The sequence below is a fragment of the Mus caroli genome, chromosome 9 (assembly GCF_900094665.2).
Source record: "Mus caroli chromosome 9, CAROLI_EIJ_v1.1, whole genome shotgun sequence".
NCBI lineage: Eukaryota > Metazoa > Chordata > Mammalia > Rodentia > Muridae > Mus > Mus caroli.
In genome coordinates this window covers 49,926,048-49,944,140 of record NC_034578.1, presented here as the reverse complement: position 1 = coordinate 49,944,140, position 18,093 = coordinate 49,926,048, and the positions used below count along the sequence as shown (strand labels likewise).

Here is an 18,093-nt window from a genome sequence, read left to right as displayed (position 1 = left end):
TTGCTAAATGTAGCAAGAAGTATATAAATATCACATTTCTAGTTTAAATAGAAGTTTCATTTGAAGTATAATTTTGGAAGACAATAGTTTTCTATGTTTATTTGGTCTTAACAGTTTTATATTTTCGATTTTACAATAACATTAGTTTTTATTTCTCTAGAATTGTTTGTGAAGTCAGTGAGTTTTCTACCATAGAATATTTCCAGTTATTTGATTTCCACATATTTAATGCTAGTATCTAAATTAAAAAATAACTAGGCTCTCAGTTGCACTACTGATTTGTGCTTAAATGAAGACAACTTCATGTTTGTTGGCAGTGTTCTCTTCCCATAGAAATGATTGTTTTGTACTGGTGTTTCTTAGGTATAAACCTGTTACTGTGTTCCTGTTTTTCTTTTAGGAAAGTGATCACATATTTTTTATTTATGGTGCATAACCAGCCTGCTCATTAATTTTCCTCTGGCTCAGCCTGATCATTAATTTTCCTAAGGCTGTTGCCTATAGACTTTGCCTAATATACTAGACATTATTTGTGGAATGGCAAGAAAATCAATAACTAAGACTTTAAGACATATCAAGCTATTTTCCAGAGTTTGTTAAATCATTATATATTGCTACTTTGCCTTTGAAATAAGCTTAATTTTTGCCATAGTATACTAGCAAACTCTACTGTAATTAATATTACTTATATTTAACAAATAAGCTATATTTATTTTCAATTCAGTGTTGTTTTTCTGAATATATTTTTTAAAAATAGTTGCATGTCTCAGAAAGTTGCACTTGAAGGAGAATATTAGTATTTCATAGGTTTTTTTGGTGATATAATAAATGTGCATTGATTTATATGTATAAATATAGTAATCAGCACAGTGATATTTTAGTAGTTTTAGATATTACCCTGTTTATGCTCTCCAAACATTTACTGAGTGCATTGTAGCATATTTCAAAAGATAAAATGGCATATCTGAAATTGTAACAGAAAGTAGTCATAAAATATAACCGTTTATTGTTTATGAGCAGGTTTTATAAGTAATTAATAAAATTGGCTTAAAATGCATGATACATGTTTTTATAAACAGCCAACCACCAAAACTCTGCATTTTTGTGATATTTAATACGTTTAAGATTGCATATTTCTCATCATTTAAGTGCCTGGCAAACACAGAAGTGGATGCTCACAGTCAGCTATTGGATGGATCACAGGGCCCCCAATGGAGGAGCTAGAGAAAGCACCCAAGGAGCTGAAGGGATCTGCAACCCTATAGGAGGAACAACAATATGAACTAACCAGTACCCTTGCAGCTTGTGTCTCTAGCTGCATATGTATCAGAAGATGGCCTAGTCGGCCATCAATGGAAAGAGAGGCCCCTTGGTCTTACAAACTTTATATGCCTCAGTACAGGGGAACGCCAGGGCCAAGAAGTAGGAGTGGGTGGGTAGGAGAGCAGGGCAGAGGGAGGGTATAGGGAACTCGGGTTAGCATTTGAAATGTAAATAAAGAAAATATCTAATAAAAAGGAAAGGAAAATGAAGCAAGTCAAGTTGAATTTTATTTTCTCATTAGTTTTATTTAAGTTTTAGCAAATTACATCCTTTTAACATTACCATGAACATACTGATTGGCTAAATCTCACTTGTGTGTACAATAAGAGAAAATAAAATTCAACTTGACTTGCTTCATTTTCTTGTTGAACTTTGTTTATGGCCCAAATCAGTTGTTACTATTATATATCCTTGAAGCTTCATAAATTTCAAGATATGGAGAATTCGTCCTAATCTCTAGCAATTTAGGACATATCACCACACTGTCACATCATGATCTGTATCTTTTTAATACACTGAAAATTACCATAGGGCTGTGAACAGAATAAAAATGCAATACATTTTTGATAAGTAGTAATATAACATCCAATTTTCTAATTTAAATTACATTCTTTGATATTAGGTTATGAAAAGCTCTCAAAATTGGAAATGACTCTTCGAACACAAGGTTAAAAGAAGAATAATCTCTTGGAATATGTTAATTTAATGATCATGGAAAGGAAAAAATATAATAACAAACAGTGAATTTGTTATAGAAATGAATGTAACCATCCAATGCTTTACTTAATGTGCACAGCTTCTCTCATTTACTTTTGATATCAGTCTTATAAATTATAAACCATACGGAGCAAACAGGTGAGCAATGCCATATTTCAGAGAATAAGTAAGGGTCTTTCACCCTTACTGTACTGAGGAGGAGGAGGAGGAGGAGGAGGAGAGGAGACAGGAAAGTCTAGTTGGTGTTAGAGTTATCCTAGCATGGGTAAGAAAACTTTTTTTTCAAAACTCTTTTTCTTAAAAACAGTTTTTTCATAAAATAAACCTTATTATACTGTGATTAGTAATTTTTGTTATTTGCTAAAATTCAAAATATAAGGAAAGCTGTGACAAAGCAATTAAAAATACGCCATGATCCTATCAATTAGTACTTCTGGAGTTTTTCTGTATATATTCAAACATTCCTACACTCCTTCCCAATCCCTTTAAATTACAGGCTACATGTGATACTGTCATAGTAGTTTTTGTTTTGTCTTATTTATCATATTTACTTTATACATTTACTTTATCATAATTACTTTCTGAAAATTTAAATAAGATCAGGAAAAACTTTTATGCTAATAAATAGAACTTTTTAATGCCATAATTTAATACCCAATTATACTGTTACACCAGTAGAAATGTTTTACTAAGGCAAATTTTATTATAATGCCTTTGAAATCCTCTTTTCTTTCCCCTTTACCCACCCCAAGGTAAATGCAATGATTTCATGAGATTTTTAATTGGTGATTTTATTCAACCTAAAATTGGAGAAATGAAAATGTAGCTCTTGATATAGCTGGACACCAGTGCCAACATGAGACTCAGTATGAATCTTTCACTATATTAGGGGACAAGGAAGAAAACTTTTTGGAAGACTTAACTATACTTGCGTTTAGGTCCTAACCTCAGTTTTTTGAGAGATTGTGTGTGTGTGTGTGTGTTCTTGCTATTTTAAACTTACTTCCTGAAGTCAATAGTCACTCCTGTTGGTCATCTACTAGAATGGTGGTAATCAGTACCTCAGCAGCATTTTTTTTTTTTAAGGAGACCATTGCTTTTTTGCTTAGTTTTTTATTCTATTTTTTTGGTTTTGTTAGTTTTTATTCCAGGTTTTTTGTGTTGTTTTGTTCGTGCTTTTACTAGTTGTTTCTTTTTGCTTTCACCCCCCAGTCACATCTATTGTCCATGTGTAATTGGTGAAGCATCCGACTGCTTTGCCTTCTGCTTTGCTCTCCATGTACTTTATATCCCGAATTCAGTAAGTTCTTAAAACTGTGGTAATGGATCAAAATATCTGTCTGAAGCCCTTCTAGCTTCTTAAAGTTTTAACTATCCGTTTATATATCATATATATTTAACACCATTAATTCAGTAACTGAGAGCAGGAACATAGACATTGTCTTTGAATTGTACTTTTACTAAAAGTCCTTTCTTTTCAGAGTGTAATTTACTCTTCCTCCAGAGTGTATCTAGAACTTACTGTTTTCTTTCTGCCTCAGTTAAACACTCTGTCATCTTGCGTATAGGGCAATAGGATAATTTGTAATTAGTTTCTTATGTACCATGTTAGCTGCTGAAAAACCTGGTAGCCAGCAGCTTAAAACAATAAGTGACATCTTGCTCCAAACTTGTATTTTGCGTCATGCTCTGGGTCAAATCCAGCTCTTCAGTGTGTGTTTTAAAGTCTGTGGTCATCTAGATCATCTGTGTGCACGATGTGGTTTACTCCGTTGTACCTGTAATCTTTCTAAAGTTTGTGTGTGTGTGAAGAAAAACTCGTTTCTACTTAAGAATTTGAACCTTTAGCTAAACTTCCTCTTTCAGGTTTTTTTAGATTTGAGCCTTACAATAAATAGTTCAAAATAACAAAGACAATTGCTTATGGACTGAAACTACTCAAAACTAAGGCATGGCACAGCTAGCTTTTTAAAAGTTAATTTTACATAATTGTTATAGTAATGAAAAGGTATAGTAGGAAAGATCTGTTGAATAAATGATTTGAGTTTTTGTTTTAATTCATATTTTATTCATTTCGAAAGGATTTTGGAATTGCTTTAAATTTTTAACTTTAAAAAGTTCTATTAATTTTTAAAGAAAATTAATTAGACAGAACAGCTGGACGTTTAATCCCAGCATTTGGGAGGCAGGCACAGGAGTTTGAGGCCAGCCTGGTCTACAGAGTGAGTTCTAGGGCAGCCAGGGCTACAAAAAAACACCAAAAAGCAAAAAACCAAAACAAACCCTGTCTTGAAAAACAAAACAGAGCCAGGATAAGTACAACGTAGACAAAACAGAAATGACTGGCAGGATACATAAAATGCAGGTCACACAGTTTTCTGTCATTCTTAAATATGGATCAATATAGACTCTTGAAGTCTTGAATGTTAGAATGAAAAGAGTAAACCTTGTTGGTAAGAGATGCCATAGATTTAGAATTAACAAACCAAATTATGAGTATCATAGTGTAGTTTAAGATAGCTCAGTATGTTAGTAGAGAGTTAATTTTATTTTAATAGAAGTTCAATCAGTTTATCTTGTTTGACTAAACTTGAGTATCTTGAAAATTGGTTTCAGATAAGTTTCTCATTAGGAATATTGTTATTTAATATTTTATTTATTTATTTATTTTTATTTATTTATTTATTTATTTATTTATTTTTTGGTTTTTCGAGACAGGGTTTCTCTGTATAGCCCTGGCTGTCCTGGAACTCACTCTGTAGACCAGGCTGGCCTCGAACTCAGAAATCCACTTGCCTCTGCCTCCCGAGTGCTGGGATTAAAGGCGTGCGCCACCACGCCAGGCTAATATTTTTATTAATGATTCATCTAAATCTGTCAAACTACTAAATGGCTTAGATAATTGAAATATTTGGAATAAGCTGTCAATAATAATGATCAGTGGGTTCATTTATGTTCTAGTTTCCATTTTTGGACTTAGTACTCTTAGTATTATACCTAAAATATTACTTATATAATAATAGAGAAGATATTTGGAAGGTGGATGGTAATTTTTGAATCCTATTAGTATCTGCTTATGACATTTTCAGTTTTCCATTATTGGCCTAATTGATTTTCTTGAACATTAGTAGATAGTTTGGGAGTCTCTTGGGTCGGGGCTATATTACATAATATGTGTAGGGATGATACAGTGGTTTTACAACACATCATAATCACAAAAGGAATGTTTCCCCACAATTTCTCTTCTCCCTTCTTCCTTCTTCTCTGTGATTTTGATTTCCAGCTGTCTCCTTTTATCATTGTAACTGTCTCAGTTCTACAGAGCTGTCCTTCCCCTGTTTATTTTGTTCTGATGTGTTGTCTCTTGGCTTTTATTGTGCTGGAAACTAATCAAGTTTCCTATCCCTTACAACTTTTTTTTTCCATGTCTGTCTTTAATTACCATTATCCTTTCTTGAGTGACAGAAGAAAATTAGACTTGTCTTTGTTTTTGGTACTAGTGTAGATGTTTAAAGGGCAGTAGTGGATCTTGAAAAATTCATTTAGTTTGGGATTCTAGTCAATATCATTTGCCTGTTTTGTTTAAAGATGGCAAATATATACCCCCCAATTTTGCAAAAAGAATAGTTTTCCACTAATGTAATGTTCTCATATACACAAGAAAAATAGAAATAAATGTCCAGACGAACATGTTTTCTCTTTTAGTGGATTCTCTATTGAATTGGCTCAAATACATATAGAAATCCTATGCTTGTCTCCGAGGAAGGTGGTAAGCATTAGTGTTTGTGATGTAGAATAAATCTTCCTATAAACAATATTTCTGGAATTTACTTTGTATCAGTAGAATAGTGGACTCAAGAAAGAAACATAAACTTCAAAGTTTGACTGCACAACTTTGGTGTCTGGTGTCAGTTTTAGGGTGATTTTAAAAGTTGTGGGAAACAACAGAAACATAATATAGCCAATTTGAGCATAAGTTAGAATTAAGATCAATATTGTCTATGAAGCAAAAATGTATCAGGTTCTTTTTCTCTAAGTTGCTTCTGGCTGCCTGCCTTCTAATATGAAACAGTTTATTAAAAGTGGCAGGCTTAAAATTTGGATTCGTAAAACAAAATATCACTGGTTTCATAATTTTATCTACAAGCAAAGCATTCTGATATTTTTATCACTTTAGTGCTTTTTTTCTTAGGAATATAGTTGGAGAACAGATACATGCATTTTACCAGAAAGACAGAATACTAAACAACCTAAAAAACTGTTCTGAAAAAATTAAGGTCCAGCCTATGGGAACCTGCTGCAAAGTGCTTTGAGAAAGAATCAAGTCAGGGTTGCACAGAGGATAATCAATTGGGGGCTTAGAAATAGAAATATGACTCTGTGTGTGTGTGTGTGTGGTGTGTACAATGAACTTTACTGATGGTATACAAGAATAGGGCTCCCTAGGCTGCTCCTGTTATCATGGGGGTCTGGGATGGAAATTGTGAGGGAGATGCTCAGTGTTGGGGGCCAATTTGGGACAGAAACTCCTCAGTAACTGAGGGCCTCTCTCTTGTTCTCATTGTCCTTGCTGGAGTGGGTGGTCCAGGGTTTCTTACTCCTTGGAGGCCATGAGGTCCACCACCCTGTTGCTGTAGCTGTATTCATTGTCACAACAGAAAATGAGCTTTACAAAGTTGTCATTGAGAGCAATGCCAACCCCAGCATCAAAGGTGGAGGAGTGGGAGTTGCTGTTGAAGTTGTAGGAGACAACATGGTCCTCAGTGTAGCCCAGGATGCCCTTCAGTGGGCCCTCAGATGCCTGCTTCACCACCTTCTTGATGTCATCATACTTGGCAGGTTTCTCCAGGCGGCATGTCAGATCTACAACGGATACATTGGGGGTAGGAACACAAAAGGCCATGCCAGTGAGCTTTCTGTTCAGCTCTGGGATGACCTTGCCCACAGCATTTACAGTACCAGTGGATGCAGGGATGATGCTCTGGGCAGCCCCACAGCCATCACGCCACAGCTTTCTAGAAGGGCCATCCACAGTCTTCTGAGTGGCAGTGATGGCATGGACCATGGTCATGAGCCCTTCCATGATGCCAAAGTTGTCATGGCTGGGTGGGGGTTCCTGCATCCCTGGGTCCGGAGGGAGGGGGTCCCAGTTACACTGGGTATTGGAGCAGATGTTGTGGGTTTACCTGAGATGATCCTCTTCTTCTTTCTCCTCTTCGTCTTCCTCTTCCTCCTCCTCCTCCCTCTCTCTGTCTCTCTCTTTTTGTAAAAGGAAGTTATTCATCTTGCATATTAATCTGAGTACTTACTGTGCTTGTGATACAATAGTTAGTGTTCAGTAATTGCTTAATATCATCTGTGAGAACAGGTTCTTAGAGGCCCGAGAGACCACCAGCCTTGCACTACTAGACCCTGACTATATGCTCTGATAAAACTATAATTTGTATTTTAAAAAGTAGTCTTGCCCTTATTATGGTGTTTGCCTCGTCCAAAGATTGGGGCCAGCATCTTGGACTGAAACTTTTTTAAAAACTGTAAGCCCAAATATACCTTTTCTCCATATAAGTTGATTATCTCACTTGTTTGATATATCCAGGAAGCTAACTGACACAAAGGTCTTGTCTTGTATAGTCAGTTGTACATTTTGGAGTGATTGAGGCTGTTAGAGGCAAGTCAGTAGCTAGCTGTTCAGGATAATATAAGCCCCTTCTCAGCCAGTTTGAAACTCTGTTGCTTTTTCTCAGTGACTTTTTAAAAATATGTTTTGTTTCATAAAGGGAACCTTTTTTTGAGAGGAGCAAACTGGAACAAGAATTATCCCTTTTAGAAATTAAGAAACCATTCAATGGAAAAACCAAAAATACCTCCAGATTTTTCCTGGAATTCCAGCTCACTGAATTCATGAGCTAGACCTATGTCATTGGACTGTACTGTTTCTCTTACTGACTTTTAGTGCAGTTGGTTAGTTCTTAGTATTTGGAATATATGCTTTGACAGTTTCTTCTGTTCATAGGCACTGAACTCTTGTATTATATTAAGAATATTTTTATTTTTTTATTTTTATTTTTAAAATATTTTTTATTAGGTATTTTCCTCAATTACATTTCCAATGCTATCCCAAAAGTCCCCCATACCCTCGCCCCCACTCCCCTACCCACCCACTCCCACTTTTTGGCCCTGGCATTCCCCTGTACTGGGGCATATAAAGTTTGCGTGTCCAATGGGCCTCTAGGCCCTATTAGGCCATCTTTTGATACATATGCAGCTAGAGTCAAGAGCTCTGGGGTACTGGTTAGTTCATAATGTTGTTGGACCTATAGGGTTGCAGATCCCTTTAGCTCCTTGGATACTTTCTCAAGCTCCTCCATTGGGGGCCCTGTGATCCATCCAATAGCTGACTGTGAGCATCCACTTCTGTGTTTGCTAGGCCCCAGCCTAGTCTCACAAGAGACAGCTATATCTGGGTCCTTTCAGCAAAATCTTGCTAGTGTATGCAATGGTGTCATCATATGGAGGCTGATTATGGGATGGATCCCTGGATATGGCAGTCTCTAGATGGTCCATCCTTTTGTCTCAGCTCCATACTTTGTCTCTGTAACTCCTTCCATGGGTGTTTTGTTCCCAATTCTAAGAAGGGGCAAAGTGTCCACACTTTGGTCTTCGTTCTTCTTCAGTTTCATGTGTTTTGCAAATTGTATCTTATATCTTGGGTATACGAAGTTTCTGGGCTAATATCCACTTATCAGTGAGTACATATTGTGTGAGTTCTTTTGTGATTGTGTTACCTCACTCAGGATGATGCCCTCCAGGTCCAACCATTTGCCTAGGAATTTCATAAATTCATTCTTTTAAATAGCTGAGTAGTACTCCATTGTGTAAATGTACTACATTTTTTGTATCCATTCCTCTGTTGAGGGGCATCTGGTTCTTTCCAGCTTCTGGCTATTATAAATAAGGCTACTATGAACATAGTGGAACATGTGTCCTTCTTACCGGTTGGAACATCTTCTGGATATATGCCCAGGAGAGGTATTGCTGGATCTAGTGGTAGTACTATGTCCAGTTTTCTAAGGAACCGCCAGACTGATTTCCAGAGTGGTTATACAAGCTTGCAATCCCACCAACAAAATAATCAGCAAAGTTGCAACAACTATATTATTGGATGCAATACACCTACCCCCAAATTTTATAACTAACCATTTGCAAGCTTTCCCTTACCATGTTGCCCTTTACTGAACATATTTCTGAGTACATTGCTAATGTCATTACATTTCTTGTATTATCAGATTGCATTGTCTTAGTTGGAGTTCAGTATTTGTTGACAATACCTTTAGATGTATACATTTTCACATCATACAAGGAAGTGCCAAATCAGAACTATAAACATTTGATAGGCTTGCTCAGATATATCCTTGTGTAGCTCAAACTTTTATCAAAGTAGAAGGTACCATCACCCTGTAAAGTTTGCTTACACCACTTCTTAATGATTTTAACTTATTAGTTCATAGGTGTATGTTTATACTACAGTGAGTATATCAGCTAATCTGTTTGTTTCCCTCTATTATCACACAATGTTTGATGGCAGAAAATCAGCCAATCCAGAATCTTTAAGAGTTTATGTCACCAAGCTGGGCATTGGTGATGTACACCTTTGATCCCAGTATTGGGGAGGCAGAGGTAGGTGGCTCTCTGTGAGTTCAAGGTCAGCCTGGTCTACAAAGTGAGTTCCAGGGCTGTTACACAGAGAAACCCTGCCTAAAAACAAAAAGAAATAAACAAGAAAGTTTATTTCACTATAAAACTCTAAAGATCTACTTAGAAGTTAATAATGAAGTTGCAGCAGACTCCAGTGCTAGTTAGAGGAGATCTCTGCCAGGGCGTTGAGAGGAAAAGTTGCATGGCGATTCAGTTGCATTGCGATTCTGCGTGGGTGGATGGAAGGAGGAACTTAGTTACTCTCCATGCTTGTAGCCTTCACATTTAGTGTCTTTAGGTAGATAAGCGGATCGCCTTGCCAATCTAGTCCCTTTCAGTTTAGGTTTTTTTCCTTGTTCTTTTTCCATCTGATTGCTCTCTGAAGTAAGATAAGAAAATGAGAATGGTAATATTTACAGAGAAAGATAGACACATATCTTAGAGGCAGTCACAGAGAGGCAATCTGCAGGTGTAAGTCTTCCTGCCACCAGCTGGGAACATCCACAAAGCCATAGGTAGGGTTGAAGAGTAGTTGTTTGTCCCAAGGAAAAATAATTTGAAACATGTTTTTACCTAGAAATATTGTGAGATAGATTGTAGTATATTAATGTTAACATCTATCTGATAAACAGATCTTCCCATAAACCTTTTATGGATTAAATATGCTCGTAGCATATTTAAATATACACTGTTTTTTTTTTGCCAGAAAAGTAATATAATCAAATACACAAATGGCTCAAATCAAGAATGGGGACTATAAAAAGAAACATCAATCAACACAACTTACTTGTACTTAAATCACAACTTTATTGTATACATTATCTACTCTACATAACTATATCAGCCGAGAGTTTCTCTTGCTGTGATAAAAACCACATTCAAAAGCAATATGGAGAGGGAAGGGCTATTCCCTGTAGTCTAGGGAAGTTTCTTGAGGGCAGAAAGTCAAGGCAGGAACCTAGAAGCGGGAATTGATGCAGACAGAGGCCATGAAGGAACACTGCTTACTGGCTTGCTCATGGCTTGCTTGTTGTTTGTACATCTTGCTTTCTTAGAACACTCAGGACTACCAGCCCAGGGGCAGTGATACCCACAGTGAGCTTGATTCTCACCTATCAGTTATGAATCATCAAAATGTACCACAGACTTTTCTGTAGGACAATCTTATAGAGACATTTTTTTTCAATTGAAGGATCCTCTTTTCAAATGATTGTAGCTTATGTAACATTGACATAAAACTATCCAAGATAATAACAAACATGAAAAATTATGTAAAAACATTTTAACACTATAAACTGACTTAATAATTTGGTTGTTTTTAATTTAGTGTGTTTAATTTTAATTTATTCAACATTGACAATGTCTACTTAAAATGTTTTGTTCATACCTCATATCATAATGTAATAGTTGTGCATCTTCCCAAAACTTATGATGATTCTTATTTCCTCTGTTTTGGCTTTGTTGAATAATTCACTGTAGTACAGAATTAAAAGCTAAGAAGGCCAGTTTTGTATGCTGTGAATTTAGCCTGTATCCACCTTACATGAACCTATCATGTAATGTTTTAGTTTACTTATTGTATTCTTTTCACAGTCTGTTAGATGGTACTAGGTGCTATTAGTATCCTCCATTTATAGAGGATAGTTAATCTTCACAAAATTTATAATTGCAGAGTTTACCTCAAATTTGCTTGACTAGTATGCCCAAGACTTCTTTAAATTATTTCTATTATTTTAAACTGTGAACTTATGTATCTGTGTGTGGGTATACACAAGGATGTGCTGGTACCCTTGGAGGGCAGAGCTGAAGGTAGAGGGAACTGTGAACTTTAAACATGGGTGTTAGGACTGAACTCTGGTCCCTTAGAAGAGTAATACTTATTCTTAACTGTTGAGCAATCTCTCCAGTTCTATACTGAAACCTACTTATTCTGTTCATTCATGTAATAGAAGCTGCATTGTGTTAGCCAAGTACTGCCAATTGCTAGTGGGGAATTATCCAACATTTCAAAGCATGAGGTATTCCCTGGCATTCACTGTAGAAGCCATGCTGTGATCTTTCTTAGTTCTTTCCTCAGTAGCTTATTCAATTGTTTATTTAGGGTAAGTAAGAAGTAGCTTTGGATTTTTAGTATTATGCTATGGTGGCCTCAGAGCATTAATTTTATTCCAGTGAATGTACTTGGTTAAGTACTGTTAATTCATCTTGTCTTTAGACTCAATTTAATTGTCATAGGATATTTTCCAGCATTTATATAGTAAATTTTTATAGTTGACTGAAGAATGTTGAGTTGCAGACACTGTCTTAGTCATTGTCTCTATGTTTATGGTTTCCTAGTCTACACTTAGGTTTGCACTTGGTAATATAACAATGTTTGTTTTACCTGGGAAACAGATTTGCCTTATGACAGTTTATTGCTTTATCTCATTGTCTTTGGTGTAGCAGCATTTTAAATAGTACAATTTTAGCCATAGAGCAAAATGAAAGGGTTTGTCTAATGCCTGTCATATTCACATTTAAAGCTCCTTTAGCCTTGAGGTAGCTGTTAGTTAAAATGCCATATAGCTCAGTTTCTGGACAGTGTTTTAGGTACTTGTAATTACCGTGAGAATAGAAAGAATAGTCATTTTGAATTTTTTTAATCTTGCAGCAATTTTTCTAATTTTTTTTTCTTTATACAGAAAAAAGAACCTTCTAAATCCAATGTCAAGAAAAAATTAACCAAAGTTGCAGAAGCAAAAAAAGTAATGAAAAGAAGTTTTAAAGTGAACAAGAAAATAACATTTACTGATGAAGGGGAGGTAAGATTCTATAAATATATTATTCCTGAGCTACATCTCAGGGATTATGGAGATTGGCTTTCATGCTGCCTGGCAGTTCATTATTTAAAAAAAAAAATGTCCCTATCGCGCACTGCCCACTTCCTGTTCCTGTTCCTGTAAGCCTTTCGTCAGCTTTGTGGCTGTGGACAAGGATTTCTTATGTAATAAACTGAAGTCCTTCTTGGTGATACCTGCAGTGAAATGATGTTAGATTCCATTCTTTATTGAAAAGATTTTCTCATCAATATTCATCAGCGTGTTCTCTGGGAAGAAGCAGGAGAATACTAGTACAGCTACTTACCAGAACTTCTGTAACACGACTCTGTGAGCTGCCTGGTTTGCACTTCCTCACATCTGTAGGCTGTGCTTGCATGTTCATCGCTCAGCAGGCTCATGGGGGGCATCCTCTGCCTTTAGGTAATTTCAGACTCAGGTGCTTCCTTTTCGTTTTGCCGTTATCTGAGCTTTATTGTAAATACATACTTCCATCATATTTCTCAGAAGAAGCCATTATTTTAATAATTACTATTTTGTTTTCAAATGAGCAAGGAAAGTTACAATAAATTACATCAAATAAATTACCCAAAGAATGAAAACTAATTCCTTGGTAGGACAAGGTCTGTAGGATTTTTCTCTGGTGACCTCATTCTCACCAGCCTCCACGTTCTCTGACCATCCTGATATATCACACACCACCATTATAATCTCATGACTTTCATCCTTCCTTATCCATTTATTTTTACAGAAATTGTTATGTAAGTTCACATTCTTATTTGATGATTATAACTTTCTTTGGCATTTCTCCACAAAGAAAGGTATTTTGTTCACTATTGGATTCCTAGCATGGTGCATAGTATCTAACATGTACTCCTAACACAGTGTTATCCCAGTAGCATAATCTGTTACTCCAGTAAAATGAGTTTTCCATATTGATGTAAAAAAATCCTACCATGCACTTCACCATCATGGCTGTGCTGTTGATATTTGCTGTACGTATGCAAAGGGGTATGCTTCGTTTTCATCTTGAAGTTAAAGAACTCGGTGTTATTGGGGGTATAGGAAGGAGCTGAAAAATAACATAATATAAGGTATTTCACAGTTGCTAGAAGTGGAAGATGAAGCCAACATAAATGAAAAATTTAATTGTTTTAAAACTACTTTAGAGAAGTGAGCTGGAGGAGAACACAGTCCTGTCTAGTGCCCTGTAAAATGAGTGCTCTTACCCTAATGAGCTTAGTGTGCTACAGAGTTCAGCTGCACAGATTATAGTAATTAGCTCCAGGATAATTATAAATCTCTTAACTGTATAATATTGCAAATGTGTTCTTGTTGCTAAGAGGAGCTGTTTGTGGCTGTGCATGATACTGAAACTTCTGAACCTCCAAAAGATGGGCTGCTATTTGTTTAACCACAGAAGGGTATACTATATTAATTTCCCTCTGTGAATCAAGTGGGGTGAGAAGTTTGAGCAATTGCTGTTATCTGTTCATCGCCGTGGATCCCTTTTATAGCTATGGAGCTCAGTGGTTACTGATATAATTTGTCAGTGCAGTTACTTTTGCTACCACCATTGTCTGTCAAAAGAATAAGATTGTGTGCATCTCACCATGTAGAATGGCTTGGGTAGCAAGATGTATGAGTACCCGTGAGATGTTTATCTGAAGATTTCTGTTTGCAAGAAGATTAATTAGCGTACTTTCAAGTCAGAGATACAGATTTTAAATCCTTTGGAGACCAGCAATTAAGCTAAAGCATGGAAACTATTTGCCTAAATTGTTCAGAGCTTATACTTTTATAGTGTGAGACAACAGAAATTATTAAGCTGCCTCTTAAGTCTGCAAGGGACACAGGTATCCACGAGAATAATACATGTATATAGAATGACACACTAAACTAGTGAAATAGCCAGCACACTTAGCCAGCTCTGCTGTTGGATTCAGCTGCTTGTCACTTTGTTCCTATCCATAAATTATCCATTAGAACCAATCAGGAGCAGTCCATGAAACCCAAGCCAACTCTCTTCCTTTATAGTTATTTTATTCTGTGTAATACTAGCTGGCATGGGACCCATTGACCAGTTTTAATTATTACATACTGTTACGGGCTCTGAAGATGAATGAGTAAGTGATATAGATAGATAACCATAAAATATTAGTTTTAGTAAAACAAGAATGTAAACCAGCACATTTTGATGAGCTGTGTTTGAGGATATACAAGGCACTTGAGTGTAGCTTTAAGGAGATAAATACATTGTCACCTAGGGGTCTGCTCTACACAGATGATTTGAGCCTAGTTGTATGGGGAACAGAATATTACTACCAGTTTTGGGAATTGTTTTCATTATGTAATCACCTTGACTAAATAGTTTTGTGAGGTAGTCTTTAGTTATGATCTCACAGTACAGTGGCAGTAGAACCTTGGCTGTGAGGGTCTTTTCTATGACATCTTACTTTAATTATGAAGTTTATGAGACTGTTGAAGAAATAACTCATTGTAAAGTAGAGTTTCTGAAGACATGCCCTTCATCTTACTCTTTTCCCTTTTCTGTCTTTAGTTGGTTCAGCAGTGGCCACAGATTCAGAAATGTGCTTTAAAAGATGTGGAGGAAGAAGATGACACTGGTGGTATCAACCTAGACAAAGCAAAGGAAAGGCTTCAGGAAGAGGACAAATTTGACAAAGAAGAGTACAGGAAGAAAATTAAGGCAAAGCACCGGGTAAGCTTTTACAAGTGCACTGATGACATTACTGATCCCTGCTTTCGCTGACACTTCTTTTGTGGCTGGTTAGGCACTGCATTTGTTCCTGTTGCTCTTCTGCTGGAGACTGTAAAATACTGATTTGCTACTGAAATATGCTTTTGGTTAAGTGTTTTACAGTTAGTTACAGTTTGTATGCCAGTTAATAGTGGTTACCTAAGGTTACATTCTATGGTTATGTTGTAATCCTTTTGGTTGTAGATGCACTCACTGTCTGATGTGACAACAGTGAAACCATTGATACCCGAATGTGTTTGAAATTCTTATTTTGAGATAATTGATGTTTTACTTGTAATTATAGGAATACAGATGAGAGATCCCACATTCTCCATTTCTAGAATTTTGTCATCAGAATGTTTTATGATTGAAATTATACAATCCTTTTTCATTCCGTATTATATTCTAGAAATTCATCAGATTGGTGTATATCAAAGCATTTTCTTAAAAAATCCTTAAAAATTTGCATGAATATATATATATATATATATCACATATGTGAATAGTTCCCGAAGAAGCCAGAAGGCCTCTGATACCCTGGAGTTAAGTAACAGACAGTTGTGAGCTGCCTTGTGGGTGCTGGCAACCAAATTCTGGACCTCTGAAAGTAGCAAGCGCTCTTAACTATTGAGCTATCTTCAGTCCTCCTTTTTGTATTTTTAATAACAAGTAGTAGTCTGTTGCCTGCAATTGGAAGTGATCCTTTGATCACTGGAATTACAGATGTGTGCTACCACACCTGTCTAGAAGAATGTGGCTTGTTTTCATCTTACATAAAAAGTAGCTTACTGTCTCTGTATATGCTGTGTTCCATACTTTTTTCACTTTCTTTTTTTTTTAATATTTATTAATTAATTATATGTAAGTACACTGTAGCTGTCTTCAGACACTCCAGAAGAGGGAGTCAGATCTCATTACAGATGGTTGTGAGCCACCATGTGGTTGCTGGGATTTGAACTCAGGACCTTAGGAAGAGCAGTTGACGCTCTTAACCGCTGAGCCATCTCACCAGCCCCCTTTTTCACTTTCTTTTGAGCTTTTTGGGTAATTTTTTCTGTACTTTTGAAATATAGCACACATTTTATATTATTTCAGCTAGAGTAGAACAGTTCTGGCTTGGCAAAGTTGAACAAGATACAGCTAGAGCTTTACATCCTACTGTAGAGGCTGATAGCTCTATAATGAATAGAATTAATCTTAAAAACAAACAAACAAACAAACAAAAAACCCTGAATTTCATGTTCCATTTGTGTTCTATAGAAGGTGCCCCATGGCATCCTTTCCAAACAGAAGCATGGAAGTTGCCATCCTACTGTCTCAGCATTATAATAAAACTAGAATGGTCATTTTCTAAAGCAGAATTTATGACTATACGGAAGATGACTGGTTTCTCGGTAGTATTTTCAATGGTAAAATTATTTTACATGCATACATTTTGTGTTTTAGAAAATGTGTTTATTTTGAGCACTTTGGATTTAGTGTTTAATCCAATAGCATGCCTAAGGCACTATATAGATTTTTTCTCAGTATTGTGGAGAATATTTCTGCTTAGAAAACACAGAAATAGTTTCTTAACTGGTACATTTTAATGTTTGGCTGAGAGAGTACTTGGCATTAAATGGAAGATGCGTTATCCTGAATATGCATTGCTTTGTCTTATTGGAATCAGCAGTCGCTGTTTGGCTTCAGTTTCCTTATCTGAAAAATGAGAAGACATTTAGTTAATTTCTGATGATAAGCACAATTTTCTAGATTTTTAGATTTAGTTGAGTCTCTAAATTGGATAATAGAATTTAGATTTGTAATTTTTTTCTTCCTGGCAAATCAGGTTACTTGCTACTTGGTGATTATTTCCTTCTTAGTCTCCCATTTTTTAGTAGCCACTCAAATCTATTGTAAAAATCACGTTCCTTCTAAGTCTCAACATGTTATTTTGTTCTAATTAATTGTTGATTTTGAGCTAGTATTTTTACTTTATATAATTTAATATATTTCTACATTGTCAATTTTATTCTTCTAGCATAAGATTTTGATTTTCTTTTGCCATTATGTCTCCATTGAGGCTGTCACTGAAGTTAATTCTGTGGTAATATAGTGAGAAGAATTTTTATCTCACTAAAAATTTGAAAATATTAACTTTATGGCCTATGGCTAAACTTTAGCTCATAAAGACAGAAAAAGATGGAGAAATTTTTGATGGAAAAATAGAAATGTGGATTTACAAAATGTTGTCTTGTAGCTGGGCAAATTCATTGCAGTGATGAATGGTACAAGGGCTGCATGGGACTGGCAACTGATTGTGGTGGATCTCAGAGGATCTGCTCTTACTGCTAAACTATTGACAGGTTCTGAGAGATGAGTATTTCTTATCTTCAGTTGTGTACCCAGCATTGAACATAGCAGACTCAATGGAGATCCTAAACCCAGGACCACACAGATGACCATGGTTAAACTTAGTAGGTCAAACATGAAACCAAAAGTCATATGTGAAACATGCTTATAGACAAAGGTTACTACTGTGTGGGCGTCAGATGAGAGAAGGTGGATGTGGGAGTAGTCAGATGCGTTATACTCAAGTATGAAACTGTTAACAAAAGTAATTAAAAGGTAGGAAAAGAAATTATACAATGGGGCTAGAGAGATGGCTCAGCAGTTAAGAACACTGGCTGCAGAAAAGAAATTCCTTCCGACACATAATAATCAGAACAACAAATGCACTAAATAAAGATAGAATACTAAAAGCAGTAAGGGAAAAAGGTCAAGTAACATAAAAGGCAAGCC

The 18,093-nt window shown here is 35.9% G+C and overlaps 1 protein-coding gene across 1 annotated transcript in view; it reads left to right on the top strand.

Moving 5' to 3' along the window:
- Positions 1-18,093, top strand: part of Ddx10 (DEAD-box helicase 10) — a 142,671-nt gene that overhangs the window by 69,232 nt on the left and 55,346 nt on the right. The window contains exons 14-15 of the mRNA XM_021171852.2: positions 12,417-12,536; positions 15,112-15,273. Of these exons, the coding sequence (XP_021027511.1) occupies positions 12,417-12,536; positions 15,112-15,273 (282 nt within the window). The remainder of the gene's footprint in view (positions 1-12,416; positions 12,537-15,111; positions 15,274-18,093) is intronic.